The 23,158-nt window shown below is 34.2% G+C and overlaps 2 protein-coding genes across 7 annotated transcripts in view; one reads left to right on the top strand and one right to left on the bottom strand.

The window, feature by feature from the left end:
* The window catches only part of LOC145680664 (nucleosome-remodeling factor subunit NURF301-like), a 42,828-nt gene extending 40,395 nt beyond the window's left edge, over nucleotides 1–2,433 (top strand). For 4 of the 5 annotated variants that reach the window (XM_081751450.1, XM_081751449.1, XM_081751447.1 and 1 more), the window contains one exon: nucleotides 1,888–2,433. In XM_081751450.1, the coding sequence (XP_081607576.1) occupies nucleotides 1,888–2,090 (203 nt within the window). In that variant the 3' untranslated portion in view covers nucleotides 2,091–2,433. The remainder of the gene's footprint in view (nucleotides 1–1,887) is intronic. The other variant, XM_081751451.1, reaches the window with a different exon arrangement.
* Nucleotides 2,434–13,746: 11,313 nt separating this feature from the next.
* Nucleotides 13,747–23,158, bottom strand: part of LOC145680663 (uncharacterized) — a 45,095-nt gene continuing 35,683 nt past the window's right edge. For both annotated transcript variants that reach the window (XM_081751445.1, XM_081751446.1), the window contains 6 exons: nucleotides 22,536–22,764; nucleotides 19,916–20,033; nucleotides 17,912–18,094; nucleotides 17,294–17,417; nucleotides 16,330–16,461; nucleotides 13,747–14,605 (listed from right to left, as the gene is read on the bottom strand). In XM_081751445.1, coding sequence (XP_081607571.1) covers nucleotides 14,447–14,605; nucleotides 16,330–16,461; nucleotides 17,294–17,417; nucleotides 17,912–18,094; nucleotides 19,916–20,033; nucleotides 22,536–22,764 — 945 coding nt within the window. In that variant the 3' untranslated portion in view covers nucleotides 13,747–14,446. The remainder of the gene's footprint in view (nucleotides 14,606–16,329; nucleotides 16,462–17,293; nucleotides 17,418–17,911; nucleotides 18,095–19,915; nucleotides 20,034–22,535; nucleotides 22,765–23,158) is intronic.

Raw genomic sequence — 23,158 nt, 5'->3', positions numbered from 1 at the left:
AGTTCAAATATTTATGCCAAAAACAGAGTATCTCATGAGCCCCTCAAGTTAGAAAGATGAAATTCAGTGTATAAACCCGTCATTAAAAATAATTGGACGTGTGTCACAGCGTTCTCGAAAATTTCACTTTTAGGGTGTCAAGTATTTTTCTTCTTCTTCTTCTTTCTTTACTTTTTCACATTCAGTTGACGTCTGTTTCAGCACGAGAAAACGTCTGAACCATTTAAAATTATTTTTTTGAACAGAGACGGGTCGAGCTTTTTTTTTTTTTTTCGTTTCATTTTCATTGAAATACGCATTGGGGGATAGGAAGAGTTAATGTATGTTTTAAGTATTTCCATAAACCTATTGACGGGCATTTCAACTAGTCTTAAAATCGTGATTTTCTAAACCTATTTTCAATAGCATGTCTGTACAATTGTATTTTATACTTGAGTAAGAAAACCCTTTTCCGTAATGTTTATGTACATGATAAAAAAAAAATGGTTAAAACTAATCGTTTTTTTTTTCTTTCTTTCATCACTCTACCCCTTTTGAATTATAATCTGATGGACTGATGGTTAGCATGCTTCTTTTCCGTAATGTTTATGTACATGATAAAAAAAATGGTTAAAACTAATCGTTTTTTTTTTTCTTTCTTTCATCACTCTACCCCTTTTGAATTATAATCTGATGGACTGATGGTTAGCATGTAGTCCCGGCTTCGATTGGTTTTCTCTTGGGACGGAAGATTTTACAGCGTTGATCCTGTATTCTGAATTACTTTTTTTTAAAGTAATAGTAGGCAGTGAGTCAAGAAAGTCATATAGAGTTCTCGCAGTTTCTTGATGACCATTCCTCACCTTAATTCAGTCACATCTCCTTTGAATAAAGATGCTGTGGCAAAATGTGTGGTCGAGCGACGTTGTCATATTTTTGTTCTTCTTGCAACTGTAATGAATGACGTACATATGTGAGTTTTAGAGGTCAGTTTTTTCTTTTCTTTTACCGTCAGTACTGATCATCAAATCTTTACATCCTTGGGAGTTTCCAAGATATTCTTTTTTTCATTTTTCTTCACCAGCACATTTGGACATTCTCAAGTGATACATAACGAAGCAGAGGTTACTCACCTCATGCCGAACGAAAACTGACGTGCAGTTCGAATGTTAACAACACAATATTTTGGAGAAAATATCCACTTCGTACCATGTAGTGGGAAGAGATTATAGTTTTTAAGACACACAATGAGACCATTATGAATTCCCGAGAAGCGTCCTCACCAGTTAAACGTACACTGCAATTTAGACCACCGCAGCATCACAGATTATTATTAGTATTATTATTATTAAATTATACTTGAATTTCTTAGAACTCGTAAAGAATATTCAACCAATGGAAACATTAAATTAGCAATTAATAAACAAATGTAAAGCGTGTGTCAAAATCAAGAGTAACTATTGGATTCTTTTGGTGCATTACAAGAAGTCTTGACATAAAGTTTCAAATAATCAAGCTAGCCGAAAATATATCTTGTTCCACAGATTAAAAAAAAATACACTTAAATCATCTATGTTCTGTCCGTCTAAGAAACTGAAAATTGATAGAAACTTGTAAACTTACTTACGGTATAAATCAATCCTGCAAGAAAAAATATATTTGGCATACTATTTCTCAAAAAATTAAACAAATTTGTAGTTTCAAAAGAAATATATCTTTGTAACATTGTTGCTTCTGTAGAAACTAAAAATTATTGTTAGAAATATGCATTGTTATTTTAAAGTAAACTTGTTATTTTAAAGTAACATGAACAAAGTTAAAATTGGAGTATACAAACGCATAAAACTTGTGTTAGGGTTTCACTGCTGTGTTCAATTTAAGGTAATATTTCTTTTATCTGTTTTCCAGATCTTCAGACTATTGAGCTGCGTATTAACTTAAAGACGTACAAAAAGCTAAATGAGTTTATTAGTGATGTAATGAAAATCTTTGACAATTGCCGCTGTTATAACTCTCGTGGATCATCTTTGTTTAAGTGTGCTGAATCCCTCGAAGAATTCTTTGTACAGAAAATAAAAGCCGTAAGAGAGAAATTGTGTCTCAAGTGTTAACACAGATAATTGTTGTGTTGAAATGACTTAACAGTTTTTGGTTTCATATTGTGGCTTGTGCATAATACTGTAATTATAATAATTAATATTACAATAGAAATCACTAGATAAGTGTGTGTGTGATGTATAATACTTGATACCTGTAAAGTCACTAAATGTCTATGTAAGTTATTTTGTATGTAGTATCTGATACTGAAAAGAAAGGAAAAGGAAGAAAAAAAGAAACTTCTCCGTGTAAAATATTTGATCATAAAGTAATTATGGAGATTCAAATAAAGCTTGTCTAATAAGGTATGACAGCTGATAAGGAATCATCGTCATACAATTCCTGAACACCCAAAAAGTAGTTTTAAATGTATTTTATCCTCCTCCTCTACTCCTACCTTGTGTAGAATTCTATTATTATTATTATTATTATTATTATTATTATTATTATTATTATTATTATTATTATTATTATTATTATTATTATTATTATTATTATTATTGTTAATAATAATAATAATAATAATAGAATCCTACTGTTCCACTCTTCATTATTGTTTCATACTGTACATTTAACTGTGTCTATCGACTCACGTAGAAATAGGTGTACCTTTAATAAATTATATGAAGTGGGGAAAACGAAGAAAATTGAGACACACGTTCTTATTTTCAGTAGCGTAGGCAGAGTGGGGGGACCAGGCTCAAGCTACCCATTTTGTTATAGATATTGAAAATTGATTCTTGTTACATGCAGTATATTCCATTTGTGATACCTGATTTTTTTAAAAGATTTATCACAAAAAACATGGATTGCTCAACAAACTTACTTTCCAGAAGCTCTATCATTAATTAAGATTTCAGTAAATACGTTACTGAATTCTTTACCTTCTAAAACTCTTTCCTGTTATCATATGCGTCGAAGTTTACCATCTATGGGTGCGAATAGGTGGGATTAAAATAGAAAGTGTGTTCAAGTAATATTTTAATATTACTGAACTTGCTTAGCCAAATTTTTAGCCTACGCAACAGCTGTATACGTGGTTCCTGATTGTATTTCCGGTGGGAGTACTGAAATTTTCCGGTATTGATTCAGCATCATGAGCCAATTGAAGAACTATCTAAATTAAGAGATACTGAACTTCTGTCCAGAAAACTAGAAATAATATGTCTCGGAATCGATGCCGTGTTCAGGCATCACTCCATTGAATGTGTACCATCTGTGTGGCCATAATTCTTTATGGGCTGTAGCGCCAAGAAGCTTAGGACTTCCGTGTATCTGTTAGCTAATTCCATCAGTATATAAATAAACAGAACTAAAAAGAATGTGATTATTATCTGTGGGGCCTGCGATTCGCCTCACCTCTGTGTACTGAAATAAGATACTAAATCTCGTGTCGCAAGACAATGAAGGAGTATAGTCGGCCAAATGGGGCACATTTCAGCCTTAGTACATCAGCTTCAAACCCCATATTTCTGACCGCAGGCTAGAAGTATACACAATGCCAAAATACCATAAAAATGTGATGCAAACAAAAAATTGAATAGCAGAAGGTGATTCATAATCATAATTTATTACAAAAATAACCTATTTTTTCCTTCATTTGTTTTCTGAGCTGAGCAGTTTTTCCTTCATTTGTAATCTCAATATAGTTGCAATAAATCTCCTCTCGAAAATGCAACATTTCGCTTTAGATGTCTTTTAGTTATCAATAACACAAATCAAAGACCTATAGACCACACATCTTATTAACGGAGACTGAGTGTAGAATTGACAGCAAATTTTGTACTTTTACTTTTCTATCATTTGCAATAAAGCGCGTCAATGGCTTTTCAATTGCAAGACCGCTTATTTTTCAGGAATTAGATAATGAGCGAAAACGCGGGACTATAGCAGTACCCTCTTTTCTGCTGCTCTGCTGTTTCAAGATCTGGTTGACGCATCTACATAGTCATTTCATGGCATTTGCACAGAAATAATCGTTTTGGTATGGTTTTTCATTCAAATGATAAAAGAAGGGCAATATTCGGTTTAAAACTTTTAAAAGTTGAAAATCTAGATCGGGACAGCATTTGGGAACAATATGAGTTAGGAATGTAACACATGTGTGAAAGTACAATAAGTTATAATGTTTATGTCATCAAAATTAAGATTTGTGTAGTGGGCTGCTTAATGGCAGTCTTTCAGTTTTTTGACGCCACTACAGATTTTGCACTGAATAGAAAACTCCACATGGACATGCTCAAAATCAGCTGATCTTTGGCATTCTATAGATGACAAAGTTACTTAAAAGGAAAAGAAAGGGCTGCTGCTGTCATTTCTTATTTCTGCTTTACATTTCATTACCACATGTGTGTGTGATATACAAAAACTGTTAAATTTTATTTTTCCATGTCCACGTAAAGGAAAATGCTGTTACATTACGATGTAAATTTAAATTTGTTTCGCAAATTGCTACGCAAAATTATTACTAAAAAATATACGTATGTATGCTTCCATGACATGACAATTACTAGTCCCCACCATAATGTCTTTTTGGCTAAGCCACTATTTGTTCTAAAAACATCAACGATTTAGTGTGTATATCCAGTGGTGCTATTCTAATTTTTTAACAACCGGTCCTGTATATATATATATATATATATATATATATATATATATATATATATATATATATATATATATATATATATTAGGGCGTCCCTTATGCATACCCAAAAAAACGAAATTCGAGATAATCACTGGGCCACCTCTTATATTTTTTCCTTTCCATATAAAATGAATTTGAGCAAAATTTCAGTTTGATACGATAATAATTAGAGGTCGCTCAAGCTCAACAAACTTTATTAGCTTTTTTCTATTATAAGCCATTCATACAATTACAAGAGAGCCTTACCTACGCAGGTCTACATAACCGAACGGAAGAAAACATTTTGTTCGTAACACATTTGGTGTAAATACCACTTTTTACACATACACACATTATATACAATACATAATTACACATACTCATACATCCCTAGTGATTTTTTTTAACTAAGAGTTTCTTTCTTGGAGTTGGGGAAATTTCGTCTGTGCTCTTGGACAACTTGCAGCAAAAACTGTCTTTGAGATTCATCACGAACAATCGCTCTGTTTAATTCTTGTGTTAGAGCAATTGCTCTTTCAACACTATCATTCACAACGTTTAAACACCGAACAATTGCCAGTCCCAAAGTCTTGTCTTTCATTCCATGTACTTGGATCACTCTGCAGAATGTTTGAAGGTATGCCAAGCCACTGAGAGAATAGATTTTTTGGTCACAAATGAATCAATTTCCGCATGTAAGTATTTGCTTGGGTTATCAATAATCTTGCGTTGAGACGGAGTATTTCCCCCTTCACGTTCTTTTAGAGCCTTTACCATTCTTCGTTTACAATCTAGCGACAACATTTGGTCAAGAAAACCCAAAGCGACCAGCACCTCACTCAAATACCACAAATGTCTCATCAGCTTCTGAAGCGCAGCCTCTGCAACACGTGGGATCTTGCTCTTGAGTTGAATAAGTCCTTGAAGTAGTTCGAGATCACAAGCGGGAGCAAGTTCACCATGCCTTGCTGTAAACCATGCTTTAACATAAAACACAGTCAAAAAAAATGTAGACTTCTTGGATTTCGTTTTCTTCCTGTTTGGTTATTCGAAGCTGAGAATTAAGCATGCAAATTTTGAAGCTGTATAGTGCCTTCGATAACCACCTGCAATGATGAATCGCACCTGGTCTTCTAAAGTGAACTCCTGTCTGTGGTTGCTGCTAAGGAAAATTACTGTTAATTCTAGAAGTTCCAGATAATCATCTCTGTAATGATCTGACTGCAATTGACGTTGTGCAGAATCCAGAACAGATTCTACGTTGTTACCCAGTAAATCAGATATAACTTTGTTTAAGATAACGGGCTCATATTTGGTGAGATCGAGTTTATCCCAAAATTGTTGTAATGTCTCGAACAATGCGACTTTGGGCTGAGTCGTTACACTACCGCAAACGCAAATTTTAAATACATTAGCAAGCATTAATTCCAAAATGTGGTGATGACATAGAAAGTTAAGAAGTTTTTTCTTTAAAAGACGCTGTAAGTGCGTGCAGGCACCCGATACGTTCCCTGTATTACTCGCAGTTGTGTCAAAACACAGTGCAGCTACTCTGTTGGCAATTTTCCAGTCCTTTGACAATTCAACAACTGCTGTAGCTTGTCCAAGACCAGTGGTTCTTTCTAATTTTGCGCCTCCTAGCACTTTGTCTTCAGTTTTACCAGACAAGTCCCTAACAACCACAGGTAAACGTTCTGTTTTCTTATTGTTGTACTCATCCATTAATTTGTTGTCCCACTGAACCTGAAATGGCCCCTCGGGCTGAAATTTGGCTTTCAACATTTCCGCTGATGCTTTACGATGATGTTGCCGACTACGTGAAACTGTTGAGCGGTTTAAAGCTAGTAAAGTTGTATCATGTCCTAAGCTCTGTGCAGTAGCAGTTATTAAATACATTGCTTTCCTAACGCTCACTTTAGTTCTATCTAATGTTGCACACGATTCAGAAGTAAATACACTCTGTCTTGCTCGTTACCTTCTGTAGAGTTGGTTGAAAGTTGTGAGTAAAAGTGTCATTAGAAATTGCATTTGAGTCGTCACCTTCGATTTCATCAGAACAAATACTTGCATCCAAAGTCACCACTGTTTCCTTGCTTTGACGTTCCAGTTCTTTCTGTTTCAATTTGTTAAATCTTTCCTGTCTCTCTCTAGATCTCGACTCTCTCACGGCAAGTGTTTTATCCACACCACCCATTGTTCCTGGACGGCCAGGTTGTCGTTGCACTATGAGAATGTCTGTCTTCTTTATTCTTCATTACATCCAAAGCATTAGCACAAGCGATATCAAACATTTTTCCTAATTCACCCACAAACTGTTTTTCATTATGCACTTGTGTACTACTTTTCCTACTGGCATTTTTCTTTAATTTGCACCATTTCTCAAATAACTGTTCAACTTTGGTGACCATATGCTTCCTCGCACGAATTGGAATGCGTGCTCTTTCCCAAAATTCCTCAACTTCTTGCATTACACAGTGTGAAATTTAACGTACAGTCTTTTTCAACAATAGGTGATGATGGAGAAACAATTCCAGGACCGGTTTATTGGAAGGGAGTTTGCTACCTAGTATCACATGGCCTGTGCTGCCCAGCAAGTAAATTTTACTATTATTGCTGGTCGAGTATGATGTTTTCTTTTTCTGTTCCATTTCTCACTCAAAATTAATGCACCGAGATCCTCTCAAACGTCTTCCTGATTGATGGTACACCAAACACCACGATCTACCAGCGTACGAGATACAGTAAAGAAAGCCAAAGCTTCCTTAAACAAGTTTAAATTCCCAGTTTGCACGTAAACGACAACGGTAGTTTGGTTATTTAATAAGAGAAAGACCTTAAAATTGATCTTTAAATATAAATTGAAACAAAATCCTGCATACAGATTAACAAGACGTTAAACAGCAAGGCAATTCTGTGTACATTGCACAAGAAATTATTGTCAATGGCTCTTTTCTTTTGTTATAATAGTGCTGCTATCTGTTGGTCATCTCTTGAAGTATATACGAATAGCAACATTCTGTATACCTGATTTCAAAAGGCTTGAGCGACCAGTAAATATTTGAATATTAAAGAAATTTTTGATGTGTAACCTATTCTAACGAAAAAGAAAAGAAATAACGGGTGGCCCGCTAATTTTTCCAATTTTCGAAAATAAGGGACACCCTAATATATATATATATATATATCAGACGTTTTAAAAATGGCTCCCATGGACCACAGAGCACACTCTTGTACAGGCCAAAATAAAGCGAAAATGTTATATGATGATTTGCCCTCTTCAGCCGCTATGGGGATCAAAATTTCACAATGTGGCAACGTCGCAGATAAACTTGGAATCATTTCAATCAACACTAATAATACATCATACGGTTAAATCGATTGCAACACTAATAACTGATGCTAGTATCAATCTTATCGACATTAGCTGCTATCTAGAAAGAATCGATGCAACTATTTGATAGATTAGTAGATCTACTCTATAGTTCTTTATTAGTGCTCTGTAGTCCATTTTTAGAACATCCGATAGATATACATAAGAGATAGTAGATGAATAGGTAGGTAGACAGATATAATTCTCTTAGGAAACACACCATACAATTTAGACAAAACCAACGGTTTTACTGGATACCATAAATGATAGTGATCTACACAGCATCCCAATACAAGGTGGTATAACGAAATTATGTATATTGGAATTGGATATTGGATGGCGAATATATTGGAAACGAATTATCCTAGATAGATGGTTGACAAAGAAGTATTAGAAAGTACTTCATCCATCAATGTATCGACAATTGTTGATAATGGTAGGTATGTTTTTCAAATATAAATAACGCTCACCACTTCACTCATATAATCCCAGTTCTCATTCTTGATATTTTAGCATTTGAGATTAAGGAATAAACGCTTATACACTGTTCTGAGAAATCATGGGGCCTTATGCAGAGACATTCTGATACGTGATTAGTGCCATACTAAAGAGTTCGACTAATATGTTTCCTGCAGTAGTCAGGCCTTTAGTATGACTCTAATCATACGTCAAAATGACTCTGCATAAGGCCCCATATGTTTAACTCTATAGCTATAAGAATTTCTAAAAACAAAGGCACTTAAAATAAAATTTATCGTTCCCCCAGTCCGCCATTAATTTTCTGATATGTACAGAGGAAAACAAGGTTCTTTAAATGGGTCAATTGTCTTTGGCTGTGAAAAATTTGTATCCAACAAGCTCTTCCTTCCAGCTGCTGTGTGTGTGTGTGAGAGAGAGAGAAAGAGTGAGTTTATGGCTTGGTATAACAAACGGTTCTTCGAACTCGAAAAATTTTAACAATCGGTTCTAGCGAACCGGCTGAATATCATCACTGTGTATATCATGCCACATTATAATCTTAACGTCACACAGACATTAATTTTATATTTTTTTCGTAAAAAAACAATACTTTCGGAGTCGCATTCTACTGCTATAGCTGAGGAAATTTGTTTCTTCCCACATAGTCGTGAAAACAATGGTAATGAAAAACTCTTCCAATGTATTTGGTCTAGGAATTAATTCGTGCGGTTGGTACGCACACATTGAAGCTGTAGTACAAACACAAAATACATAAATACCTTAAGAAAAATATTGTCCATCGCTAGCCACCATCGCCCATCTGTCAGGCAATGTACGGATTCCGTGGCGAAAGAAGTCCTCATCCCTGGAAGCGATCCAGTCAGAGACCCATGTTTCGATATCTTCTGAAGAAGTAAACCGCTGTCCAATCAAATCGTTGTTCATGCAATCGAACAAGTAGTAGTCCGAAGGAGCAACGTCTGGTGAATACGGCGGGTGGGGTAAAACTTCCCATCCGACATTTTCTAAATAGGTTTTGACCGGTTTTGCGACATGTGGGCGAGCGTTATCATGTTGAACAATAAGTTTATCATGTCTCTTCTCCCATTCTGGTCGTGTTCTGGCCAGAGCTTGCTTCAAACGCATTAATTGTCGTCGATAACGTTCTCCATTCATAGTTTCACCCGGTTGCAGCAGCTCATAGTACACCACACCTTTCATATCCCACCATATGCACAGCATAACCTTTGCACAGTGAATATCTCGTTTTGGTTGTGATGGACCTGGTTCACCTGGTTTCACCCAGGCCTTTTTTCGTTTAGGGTTCTCGTAATGGATCCACTTCTCATCACCCGTAATAATTCGATGCAGAAACCCCTTTCTGCTATGTCGTTGAAGCAGCAATTCGCAAATGGTTTTTCGTCTTTCAACGTCTCTGTCTTTCAATTCATGTGGAACCCAATGTGACATCTTTTGAATCATTCCCATGGCTTTCAAGCGTTTGGAGACTGTTGTTTGATCAACGCCTAATGCTGCTGCAAGTTGTTCCTGCGTTTAACATGAATCCTGCTCGAGCAATGCTGTCAATTCTTCGTCTTGAAATTTTTTTGGCTGTCCAGCTCGCTCTTGGTCTGCCAAGCCGAAATCACCACTTCTAAACCGTGCAAACCACTTCTGACACGTTCGCTCAGCTAGAGCATGGTCACCATACACTTCCACCAAAATACGATGACTTTCAGTCGCACTTTTCTGCATGTTAAAGTAATGCAGCAGGACACCCCGCAAAAACACTTTATCAGGCACAAATTGCGCCATGTTCACTTAACTACAAACTGGTGTTGTTGACGCTTTAATCCACTGCCCTATACTACGAACGATACGCGATGACAGGGGTTTGCAACACATGTGTGGATACACGGAACAGTGGGACGCTCCGTTCGTTGCGCCATCTCTTGTCCACCCGCACGAATTAATTCCTAGACCAAATATTTCATAATACTATATCTACATGTTTCTAGCGTTACTAACAGAAAAGCTAAAATAATAATTTGGAATTGCTAATTTTAAACTACTTAACATTATAAGTGCCTGGAGGAAAGTTTCCTTCGCTGCCAGTCCTAGAGAAAGGAAGGGATGACTGCAGTTTAATTCTCAGCTAAGTACGAAAAAAAGGGGTTTTAGAAAATCAGAGCTGTCTTGAGAAAAGGAAACCTCAGGCTTTTAGATATCCCTATGATTCCGAAATTTTCTGAATTACATAATTTTTTTTCGAATTCTAGATTTTTTCTGAAATCAATTTTTTAAATTTCATATATATATATATTTTTTTAAGATTTTACTTTTCAGATTCCGGAAAATTAAAATTCCGAATTTGGCCATCGCTAGTCCAATATAATGATATCTCCTTGTCCTTGAATGAACGGTTTGCTTTTAGGCTTTTAGTGGAACTGAGAGTGAACATAATATTTAGTTTCCTTCCTTTCATCACGGGCTAATGTTTTACTTGCTAAACAACTAGTTGCAGTCCATTGCCTCATTTAGGAAAAACAAGATAGCATATATACAGGAGACCCATTTTAATCTTTCCACGGAAATATCTAAAAAAACGATTGAACGTCAATGAACCAAACAAACACTCAAATAGGAAATACCATGGAGCAAATCGAATGGTGATGTCTCGATGTTCCCCAGGGCCGCTCTTCTTGGGGCCCAGCTTTAAAATTTTAAATGGAAAGATGGGTCGAGTTATACCTCTTTCTATAGATCTTTAAAAACTAAAAAGCATTGAAGCAAAAGATTTTTCATGTCGGTCACCGTATTCAAAATGGCCGCCAAGAGATGTTGCCTGTATCACATAAAAGTCCAGTACCACTAATATGAAAACGGTTGAACATAAATGAACCGAACAAACACTCAAACAGGAAATGCCATGGAACAGATCGCATGGTGATGTCGCCGTGTTCCCCAGGGCCGCCCTTCATGAGACGCCCAAATTAAAAATTTTAAATAAAAACATGAAGCGAACAATACCTTGTTTGATAGATCTTTAAAAACTAAAAAGCGTTGAGGCAAAACATTTTTCATATCGGTTCCTGTATTCAAAATGGCCGTCAAAATATGTTGCCTGTATCAGATAAAACGTGCAGTACCACTAATATGAAAACTGTTGGAGATAAATGAACAGAATAAAACTCGTATAGGAAATTACAGAGTATATTTATCATTCCACGGCTCGAGATGCAACGGAGAAAAAGATTATTAAAGTAAAAGTGACAAATTGCAAAAGAGGAAATCTAATTCTTTGAATATTGTCTTTCCGATCTCCCTCTCTATGTGGGTGAAGCGGGAATGAATGGTAAAATCTCGAATGCGAACCCCACGTTTACTTGCAATAGGTATGGTTTCTCTGAAACACTTGGGTGTACAAGTGACTGGTACTGTAATGAATAAAAATAAGGTGAAATTCGCTTTCATGTTTAACACCGCTTATATTGCAAAGTGTGACTGGGTGGGAAGAAATAAGCAACTGAAATAAGAAGCAAAGGTTTTAATAATATATTTTTCGAACTTGCTAACAATTTGTACGCCCTTGATAATTAACACAATGCGTGAAAGATGTCTGGGAGGCATCTGCATCAGTATGAACCGTTTCGTTACTAAGAATCACAACTGCAATTACCGCTGAAAGTTATTCGGAATGTAGCTGTGGACTACATCTCAGTGAAGCTTATTTCTATCACATGCAAGAAGAAGGAGAAGAACCAGTATCGTGCAGACGACTGTTGAACAAAGCCAACGTTTGTACACATTGTTCTAAAATTGCATTGTTCGGCAGATTTGCTTCGCATTGCAATTGATTCATTTTTACATCAAATCATTGCCTGCAATCAAAGTGGAAGGTACGATTTAACAAGAATTTTTACCTACTTTTTTCCCATTACAGAGATATCCTACGCATTTTTTCCCATTACAGAAAGAGTTGTTTCATAAATACATATCGTTTCAAATATGGTTCAAGCGAAATCAAAACTTTATTCCTCCATACTGTTCTTGTGTAATCTCCATTGTATGCATATACAAAGCACGTTGTGAGGCGAAATGGGAGCAGTGTCTAAAACACAGCGGATTACTCTCAACCTACCGATACGACAATGTTGCTACCTAGTGAGAGTATACATGAAACACAACTCTTTCAACTATCAAACGTGCCGGCATTCGGCAACAAAGGAAACTGCGGTACAATAATCAGTCTCAGTCTTTGTTGGTCAACCCTCGTATATATAGGATGAGGAGGTAATTCGTAATATATGCTTAACTGGCCTCGTATTGCATAGTCTTGTGAAGAATATTTTACTTATTTATTTATTTCTCTATATTTAAGCATTCCTCAAGCCTTCGGCTCGTCTGGAAATTGCCTGCGTGCTAGCGACGTCTATTGGCGTCAGATAGAAATCCGCGTAGCTAGCGACTACTACTAATCTGACTGATTAGGAGTGTGACTGACATACTGAGGCGTTTTGCTGTTATAATAAGGATTATATTTTCACGGTTCTCGTCCACTGAACTGAATTATGAATTTTGCTTGCAACCTTGGAAAAACTGAGAACTGATTTTGTTCTTCAAAGAAGAAGTACAGTATGAGTCTTGAAACGATTCCTATCAGATCTTAGTGATATCCATTAATTCAGAACTGTTAAATATATATATAAGAATTTTTATATATATATTCCCAGCTAAAGAATTCTTCTTTTGTAGCGGATTTACCTCAGTGAATCTTGATGTATTGTTATACAAATGCAGTGCATCAGAGCTAGACTGACACGTCCAGCGTCTGTGACCAAACTAACTGACATATTACGGAAGGAATGGTGCACCGTAAAACCTGTGATCCATTGCTGATTTGCAGAAAGTTAAGACCACGAAATGACATAAAATCGTCGTACATGGTTCATGAGGCGCTGATATTACAGGTGCTTCTCGAAGTATTGCAAAAAAGGTAACGAATTACATTTTGATAAGTAGTTTACTTTGAAATTTGGAATAGTCACTGTTATTTCTATAATCGTTAATCCTATTTCTGCAGATCGAAAGGAGGTGTGAGAAGAAACTCAGAAAGTTAAGATTAAATATTTTTATCTTCTAAGATAGAAGAATAGTGTATATTTCTTGAACTGAGGAAACGAAATTTCTAACGTTAGAAATAATACTATTATCATTATTAAATAAATATGTAATTTTATTGCATTGTAAGTATTAAAGAATATAAAAGTATGTAATATGCATTACTATATCTCCAAGATTCATGATCTAGATGTTGCTTCTCCGTATTAACAAAAAAGTGTGAATAATAATAGAACGTCGTATTCACTGGTATTTGCTATATATATTAGTTGAAGATCATTTTCGAGTATTATGTTCACTGAGTATTTTCAATCAGGCTGTTATTCAAATTAAATATTCACTATTATTGTTATTGTAGATACAGCAAAGCAACACCTAATTTCAGAATCTCGAAGGTTACAAATGTAAATAAAGTTTGAGTATTGTATAAATAATATCAATACAAAATTATAGTGTATTCATATAAGCAATCGTAAATCTGAAAAAAAACTTGCGTATAAAAATCAACGAGATAAACAAAAACACAAAATGAACTACCATTCTTGAGTATAGTGTACGTAAAAGTCGTGTTTTGTACTCATTACCACTAAAATAATAGAAATTATTACAAATAATTTATAACGAAAGTTCATTTTAACAACACAAATACACACACACAAACACACATACATTATACATATATTATAGATTTGGTAAAAGTCTTTGTTTGCATTCTATAGTGGACGTGAAATAAAAATTAATTGAAAGATTCACAGCTGATAGTGGTAGTTCCTTGTTCACATATTGATATAGATCTAGTATCCAGTGACCTGTCGAATCCAGTCGACGTAGTGAGCTACCTTCACATAGACACCAGGTACGCCATATTGGCCACAGCCAATTCCCCAACTTACAATACCCACCAACTGCCATGTGCCTCCGGCCTCACACACCATGGGACCACCACCATCACCCTGAAATAAACACGAGACAGTTACACTTTTAACTTCAAATGCGTAGGAGTAATTCATTCTTAAAATATAAGCATTTACGAAATCTTCCATTACTACTTCATTTATTTTATGAATACGTAATGTTATAATTACCTAATTTAATAAGTATATGATTTCTTTTTTCTTGCACAAAGTTTGTATTTACTTTCTAGTAAACTTCAATAATAATTGTTTACTTTACAAAAAAAAAAAAAAAAAAAAAAAAAAAAAAAGAAAAAGAAAAGAATAATAGTAGTCCATTGTTCATATATCTATTTTGTGTTTAAAAAGATAATTTTGAAGGTACTGAAAACTTGTAGCTATATTTTACTCAACGGTTGGCTCTGGACACATCCTGTCATCGTTAAATATTCTTAATTGCAATACCGAAATGTGCAATACGTAATAAATGAAATTTCGAAAGAATTGCAAAGCAACTGCATACATAACAACAAACAATAAAAAACACAGTTTCACACACACACACACACACACACACACACACACACACACACATATATATATATATATATATATATATATATATATATATATATATTTAGTTCATCCAAATTGCTCACGGAATGCACCATCAGTACTATCTACTTCCCCTTTATAACAATGCAGGCATTCCATATTGTTATATTTATTTATGTGATTGGAAGTCTATCATGTAACTGTTATGTTACTCTTTGTTTCTCATTAAGACAGCCAAACACGGACATATGTAGCCATATCTAGTTTTATCTCTTATAGTAGTACTCTGTGTCTATATGATATAGATTTACTCGAGTTTCAAATTGGTGTAACACTTAATGCAATTTAAATTTATTTTATAAGAGTGAGGTAAAACAAATTTCTGAAAATTTGATACTTTGAAAAGTCAACCTATAAATTTCGACTAACTTAGTAAACATAAATATATAGTAATGTTGAGAATGTTAGGAAAATTAGCCAGAGGACTTCTAAGTCAGTTGAATACTGAAGCTATGTTATTGTTAAGGGTCTTCACTACAGCGAAATTAAACTACCGCTAATTTTAGAGTTTTTCTGTAAATCTTCAAAACAAATAGAGATATTCGAAAAGCAGAAACGTAGTGAACTAGACAATACGATTTTGCATGTGATACCTTTACCACAATTCACCTATCCGCTTTTGGTATCCCGCTATTTACAGAACCCGAAAAAATGCTAAATCTTTCTACAGTTGCAAATCTAAAGCACATAGATGAGTTGTGATAACGGTATCACATGCAAAATCGTATTATCTAGTTGGCTACGTTTCTGCTTTTCGAGTATTTTCATTTGTTTTGAAGATATTACAGAAAAACTCTAAAATTAGCGGTAGTTTAATTTCGCTGTAGTGAAGACGCTTAAAAAATGAAGTTATTGTTGTTAAAGAATATTAGAAGACCTTAAATGAGGAAAGTTCGAAGAAATGAAATTGCGCTTGTAAAACATTGAAAATATTGACAGATAAACGAAGTCTGTGAAAATAAAGCTACACGTATTGTGTCAGACTAAATCACTAATACTTGGACTCACTAAAAATATATATTTATTTTGGTCTACAATACTGGCTATATTTAAGACTTCAGTTACTAAGTGGAACCAATCATGCAGAGTACAACTGAATATTTCCAAAAGAAGCCATTTTTTTCCTGTCATCTAATGAACTATTTTACGGTATAACTCATATTACTCACCTTACAGGCATCTTTCCCTTCTTCTCCACCAGCACAAACAAAGCCAGGATGAAGCTTAAAGCTATAGCCAAGCCTAGTCTGTTGCAATTGAGCTTGACACTGGAAGTGGGAGACTATTGGAACATCTACCTCCTGAAATTCAAAAGCAAAATGATTTTTAAAACGTATAAATGAAGCAATAATAAATTAGTGCTTAGTAAAACTAGCTATGTACTCTCGAATCCAAATTGAAAACAAACATTAAAATAAATTAATGGATTTTTTCTTCTAAAAATGCATATAGTCTCATATGACTTTCAACCTAGATCCGTGAGACACAAGTATATTATTAACATTATTCCTTACTAGCAAAAGTACCCTTCTTCTTCTGAAGGGTATGCAACTTGCAACACAGCAGAGTAGTAGTTTGAGTCGCCTAACCCTTCCTATCTGGTTGCTCTAAGTGATTCCTATGCAAGAAGCTGATGACACACACACACACACACGCTTTCTTTTGTACATTAGTAAGGATAACCCAAGTTAAAATATAACATAAACTATGTTTAGTGGGGTTGATAAAATAAAAATGGCCGCTTTGTTACGTCTCATCAGTTTACCATCAGTGAGATTTTACAAAAATAAAGATTACGGTGAACAATGCTAGATTGCTCATCTCTGAACACACACTTTCAACCGTTCGATCTCAGGTCATCCCACATGCCATTACACTATTCATGTGGTTTTTGTTCCCCTTATTTCCTTTGATTTGATTTTTCAGTTTATCGTCCCTTTCAACAGCAAGACTATATGAGACGTGAATCTACAGTTTAACGTGGGATCCGAACAACATGAGCTCTCACCGGGAATCGAAACTATTTCTTTATACTATATTACATGAGAGCTATCATCACAATTTGTATACGAACTGGCTGAAACATCGTTGTGTCAGTCTGTAGAATAATCTTGTTCTTCTAAAAACTCTTACCTTGAGAATGTTTTGGTATTTGCCTCGATCACCAAACGCGTCTTTTCCCCAACCAGTTGTCCAACAACGAGTGCCTGTGAAGTCATGGTACACATCTGGCAAACATGCAGGACTAATGTGAGGACTGTAAGAAAATATTAACGGATGTGATCTTTTTCGGATATATGATACAGCAAATTAAATTGTAAAATACTATAACTGATTTAGGAAATAGCGGTTTATAATAGTTCCGATAAATATAAGACATAGTAAGATATGATAAATACATATATGTTTTTATTTTACATATTGACATGAAGCTATAATATAACAAACTACCATATTAGATTCCATTTATTTTAAATATATATATATATATATATATATATATATATGATGAAGAAATGTATAACCCAAAGATGCTAAGTATTTTCGTTTGTCTATGAAACAGAAAATGTTACAATATTATTTGCAAAATAATTCAGGATATGTTGATTTCACTTTTATCACTAAAGTGCAATTCTCTTTTTATCAAGTGTATCCATTACTTCCATATAACTTTAAGAAATAATGAACATTTACATATTGATCTGATGTTTACGTTATATTTTCTTAGCAACAGAAGAAATTAAGACTTACCTTCGATTGAAATCTATAGCCTTATCCATTCTCAATACAGCAATGTCATTGTATAGAGTTCCCGCATAAAATTCTGGATGAATATGAACTTGCACGATGTCACGTTCTATGAAAGGATAGAACTCCACATCATTGTTTACGTCCCATTCACCAAGTCTTACTCGAAGGTCATATGGACTAGAACTGGAAAAATAGGAAAGAAATCAATGTTTTTGATGTCTTGTGTTATACGTGTACTGTTGACTGGGTCAAAGACATTGAATGTCATACCCTTTACATTGAGGTTTATACCAGCTCATATTAATGTGAACTTGTGATTATTTTCCTTTTTTAAATTGAATTTTTGAATACTCCCCAGGAAAGGATCTGAATTCGGTGGTCATATCAAAAGTATTTGTTAAGCAAATATTAGCAAGAGACAATATACAAATCAGATATTGTTCATTTTAAAGTAAATTAAAAGTAAATATAAAATCTAAATTTCTAATTGAACTCAGAGAGAAAATTATTGTTGTTCTAAATAAAACACGCGTACTTTTATGCAAACTAATAAAATATACAAAAGGAAATTAATAAAAAATGCATGTTGAAGAGAGTGATATTTCGATTAAAATCATGTTATATTAACTGATTATTTTATAGTAGCACGGTGTAGCTTCTTAATCAAAACACACTATTATCTAAAATTATTGCTTACAGGCAAGCCAAGTTAGATGACAAGTTTTCTCAATTTAAACAATGTAAAGTAATACCAACTATTTAAAAGCACTTCATGAACCACTTCAGAAATGTTGTGGAAATAATTTAGAATATATAAGTATTTATATATACAAGATGTTAATAAACTATAGCGACAAACTTTACGAGTTGATCCCTTACATGAAAATAAGAAAGAAAAAAAGGCCACATAGACCTGTGGGGAAACGTGCATAATTTCATAGCTCGGGCCATCCAAAAGCGTGAAAAAAATATAAATTGCAACACGCGTTATTTCGAACACAAGGAACCGTGGAGTGGCAGTTCATATCGGCGTGAAGGCAGTCACACCTACGCCATCCAAAAATACTTATCTCAGCAATGTTAGCCCTCCCCGCTGGTATAGTGGCTAGTGCGTGCGTCTTTGATGCACGTAATCTTGGGTTCGATTTCTAATGGGAGAGCACAAAATAATAATAATTCCACAATCATTCAGTTTCGTTAATCATCTTTCTCCTTTAGCCAAAAGAGCATAACCATCGGACGTTAATAAAAAAAATATTTTATTTATCTATTTATTTATTTATTTTCCTCAGCAATGTGCAATAGTTCGCTAAAGATTCCTCACAGGACGTAATTCACAAACATGCTTTCAACAGAATTCCCATGTATGCACGGACATAAAAGGTGGGTCCAAAGTAGGCAAACAGTAAGCCTTGATGGCAGTGGACACGGAATGCTTCGGCAGGAAGTCGGAAGTGTTAGGAACTGACAACTTCGTGGTTCCTTGTGTTCGGAATAACCCGTGCTGCGATGTGTTTTTCACGCTTTGAACGGCCATAGTTCTGAAACTATGCACTTTTATCCTCATTTCCATATGAACTCTTTTTCTTCGTATTTTGATGCGAGGATTCACGTCTTAGTTTGTTGGTGTAGTTCATTAGCATCTTATTCTTTACTATACTAACGGATTTATGGAAGAATCCGTCGAACTTTCACTGGCAGCATTGTCAGATCAAAGAAAGGAAGAAAAGAGTTAATGGAGTATTTTACACAGTAAACCCATATTGAAAACCTCATGGTTTTTGTTTTTACACATAGTTATTTACTGCGCAGTTAAGTCCAAGTCACTTATTCCCACTAACTAGGAGGCAGCGAAAATTAAACTAGTAGTGACTTTTCTAAAAGTCCATAATACAGTATGAATCCATAATCCAAGGTGAATGCTTTAAGACAGCTCTTCAAGCAGGTTAAATTATATTAACAATTAATAATAAATATCTATCTATTCATAACCAAAATAGTTACCCTTTAATGCAATGAGCGGCTGTCAGAATATGAAGACCATCGATTAAAGTTCCTCCACATACGTATACACTTTCATATGCGTCTTTCTTCAATATTGCAACTTGCCAAGGATATTCGCCTGTAAGAATATAGATTTACAAATTAGATAAGTTGTAGTAGAGGAGTGTGGTGTTTTTATTGAATCTTACTTTCTATCTCGTAGTTTTCTTTCTTTGTTCAGCAGGGAGCTAAGAGCTGAAGCTTCATTTTGACCATACAATATGTTACTATAGTTCTTATAATTAAGAGTAAATTTTCAAATTCTTAAATATGATTTTTATATTATTATTACTAGTTGTTCTCCCCCCAAACTTTCAGCTTGTTTGCAAATTGTCTACATGCTAGCGACATCCCTTGGCATCAGATAAGAGGCAGTGCAGCTAGCGACAATTATTATTATTATTGTGTACTGTTGGGAATTAGCGTGAATAAGGTGGCGTCCGTTTATAATAAGGGTTAACAATATCTAAATATTTTTGTCCAGATGTTTATGCAATACAGATCTTAAATGTTTTGAAGTTCGCATATAAGCGTTACGCAGAAACTGATATGTTTTTGCTTTATAGTAAGGATTTATTTGTTCTGGTATAAATTGGTACTAGTTGTATGTTAAATACGACGCCTTAGAAAGAATCGCAATAAGATTGTGTTTGAAGGAGGGAAAGAAAGCGGAGTAAATTCCTAGGCACATGCCCGGAACCTCATTCCCTTTGTTCTTTCTATAGAGAAAACTTGTGAATTATTTCGTGTATAAAATCAAAATATTGAGTTAATTAAAATTACCACAATCGCCGATAGTAAGTTAGGAATCGCCATAATTCAGAATAACACCGAAGTGAAATGTTCTGAATGAATATAGTGTGTAAAATTTTAAAGCAATAACATTCTCAACATAGATATAAGTTGAGCTTGAGATACCTTATTTACGTTAAACATATTTGAAATGAATGCGTGTATGTGCAAACAAGAAATAAAATGGTAACTACATTGCCCCATCCATGTAATTTGGACATTCATTTGTGAGGATTTTTGATAACTACTAACACATTTTGTTTCCTCACATTATTTCTACTCATAGTTTCAAGTGTTAAAAAACGAAGAGTTGCATTGGAATGTGACTTTCTATTCCAATATAACGACCAATAGATGCTTCACAGCTAATTTTCTGTTCTTTGTTTTTTTCTTATTATTATTATTCTTTCTTTCTTTCTTTCTCTCTCTCTCTCTCTCTCTCTCTCTCTCTCTCTCTCTCTCTCTCTCTCTCTCTCTCTCTATTTGTTGAGACATTTAGCGAAAGAGTTTTTAGTATATTTCCTTTAGTGTTGTGTGATTATATTCTTACTATTTTCCAATAAAAAACGTTGTTTATTTTACATGCCAGATTTGATATTTCTTTGCTTCAATTATGCTTTATCCGCGGTGGCTGTTACTGCTCTTTCACCTTCCATTTTTCCTACAAACCTGACCCAGAAATTCACCACGGTAACCTCAAGGTATTTCAGTTACCACAATGGACTGCAGTATTAGTCAAATCGCGCATTTGTTATACTCAAGCTTATTATTATTATTATTATTATTATTATTATTATTATTATTATTATTATTATTATTATTATTATTATTATTATTATTATTATTATTATTTCTAACAAATGCAATGAATATACGCAGGAATGTGTCCTGGAGTTCAAGATTCCTTCCTAAAGTAATGTAGATAAGTCTGCTTATTGAAATTTTTCCTATGTGCAAATTATATTAATAGTAAGCACTTAAGGTACTAGACCACACACATTTCGTAATTGTGCAGTAGATATGTTAGTATCTTATTCGGATTAGATTACAAGAACGATTGCAAGTTGTTAATGACATTACTGGAAAGAACTTAAGAAATTATTAAATATACATTAATAAACTCATAATTTGAAGATAATAAGGGCAATGAAATTGATGAAGACGTAACACTTGTTTTGTTTTCAGTACCCTTTCACACTTTAAAACTAAAGTTAATAAAGCTGTTATTTGTAGATTCCGAATAGCATTGGTAAAGTACACAGTTAAATATAAGGATTAACTAAGTTAAATCCTAATAATAAACGAAAACGTCCCAATCTGTGCCACGCTAATAGACGTTGCTAACCTGCACTATGACGTGTTAAACTGTGCAGGTAATTTGCCAATTTAAAACTATTGTGATTATTTAATTGCAACTTTAAAAATGTATTATTTTAATTTAATTATTTTAAAATAGGATTAGGGCCGTAACCTTGAGTAATAATATTTGTGTAACTTAATTGCATGTATTTGGTACAAATGTTTTAGTTACTACAAGTTTTGTTTTGTTTATTTATTCAAGGTAGGGAACAATAATGTATTCTTTGAGCTTGCACCTATTTTGATGTGTCACTCTTTGAAAATGAATTATCTTTACAGTAGTATATTATGAGATTTGATTGCAACTTTTTTTTCCTAGTAAAGGACATTTCGAAAAATAAAATAAAAAACTAAATTAAAAATCGAATTATACAGACGTTACACAAAATATACAAGTACATTAAATGAAACAGTAACTACTATAACTTACCGAATTCACTGTCTCCTTCCAAGTAACCCTGATTCTTAATTCTTCCATTGATTCCGTGAGCATGCCGTTTTCCACATTGCCCATAGAGAGGCTTCTGTGCTGGTGGTCGTGAGGGACTTCTACAACATACTTGACGAGGGCCACATCTGTTTCCGAGAAAAGCGCCATTATTTCCAAGGAAAGGAGCTTGTCCCAATGGGGCTCCAGGTACTCCGAAAACAGCTTGACGCTGCAAAATAGAGTTAATCTTAATGAAAAATTCAATGTATGATGGTCACAGTCACGAAAAAAAAAAAAAAAAGTTTTAGACATATCAGAATCATAACAGTTGAAAAATAAAACTGTATTATAAGTAATATATCTAATTGAATTAGTAATTAAGAAAAGGAATTAAGCTTTATGAAAGAGACAAATGTATTAGTGTTTAGTAGATTTATATTGATCTATTGCTTAGAAGAAGTACTATAATAACTTTACAATGTATGGTGTACTGTACATAAAAAGAAAAAAATGTGGCTACTTTCTTGCTATTTATACAGAGAATATAAAAAGATTACCTCCAATTTCTAATTTCAACATCAAAATTATTTTGAATTACTGTGATTAATTTAATAAGTTTGAAA

Source organism: Thermobia domestica, chromosome 3 (assembly GCF_964235325.1).
Source record: "Thermobia domestica chromosome 3, izTheDome1.hap1.1, whole genome shotgun sequence".
In the NCBI taxonomy this organism is placed as follows: domain Eukaryota; kingdom Metazoa; phylum Arthropoda; class Insecta; order Zygentoma; family Lepismatidae; genus Thermobia; species Thermobia domestica.
This window is presented reverse-complemented; position numbering and strand designations above follow the sequence as displayed.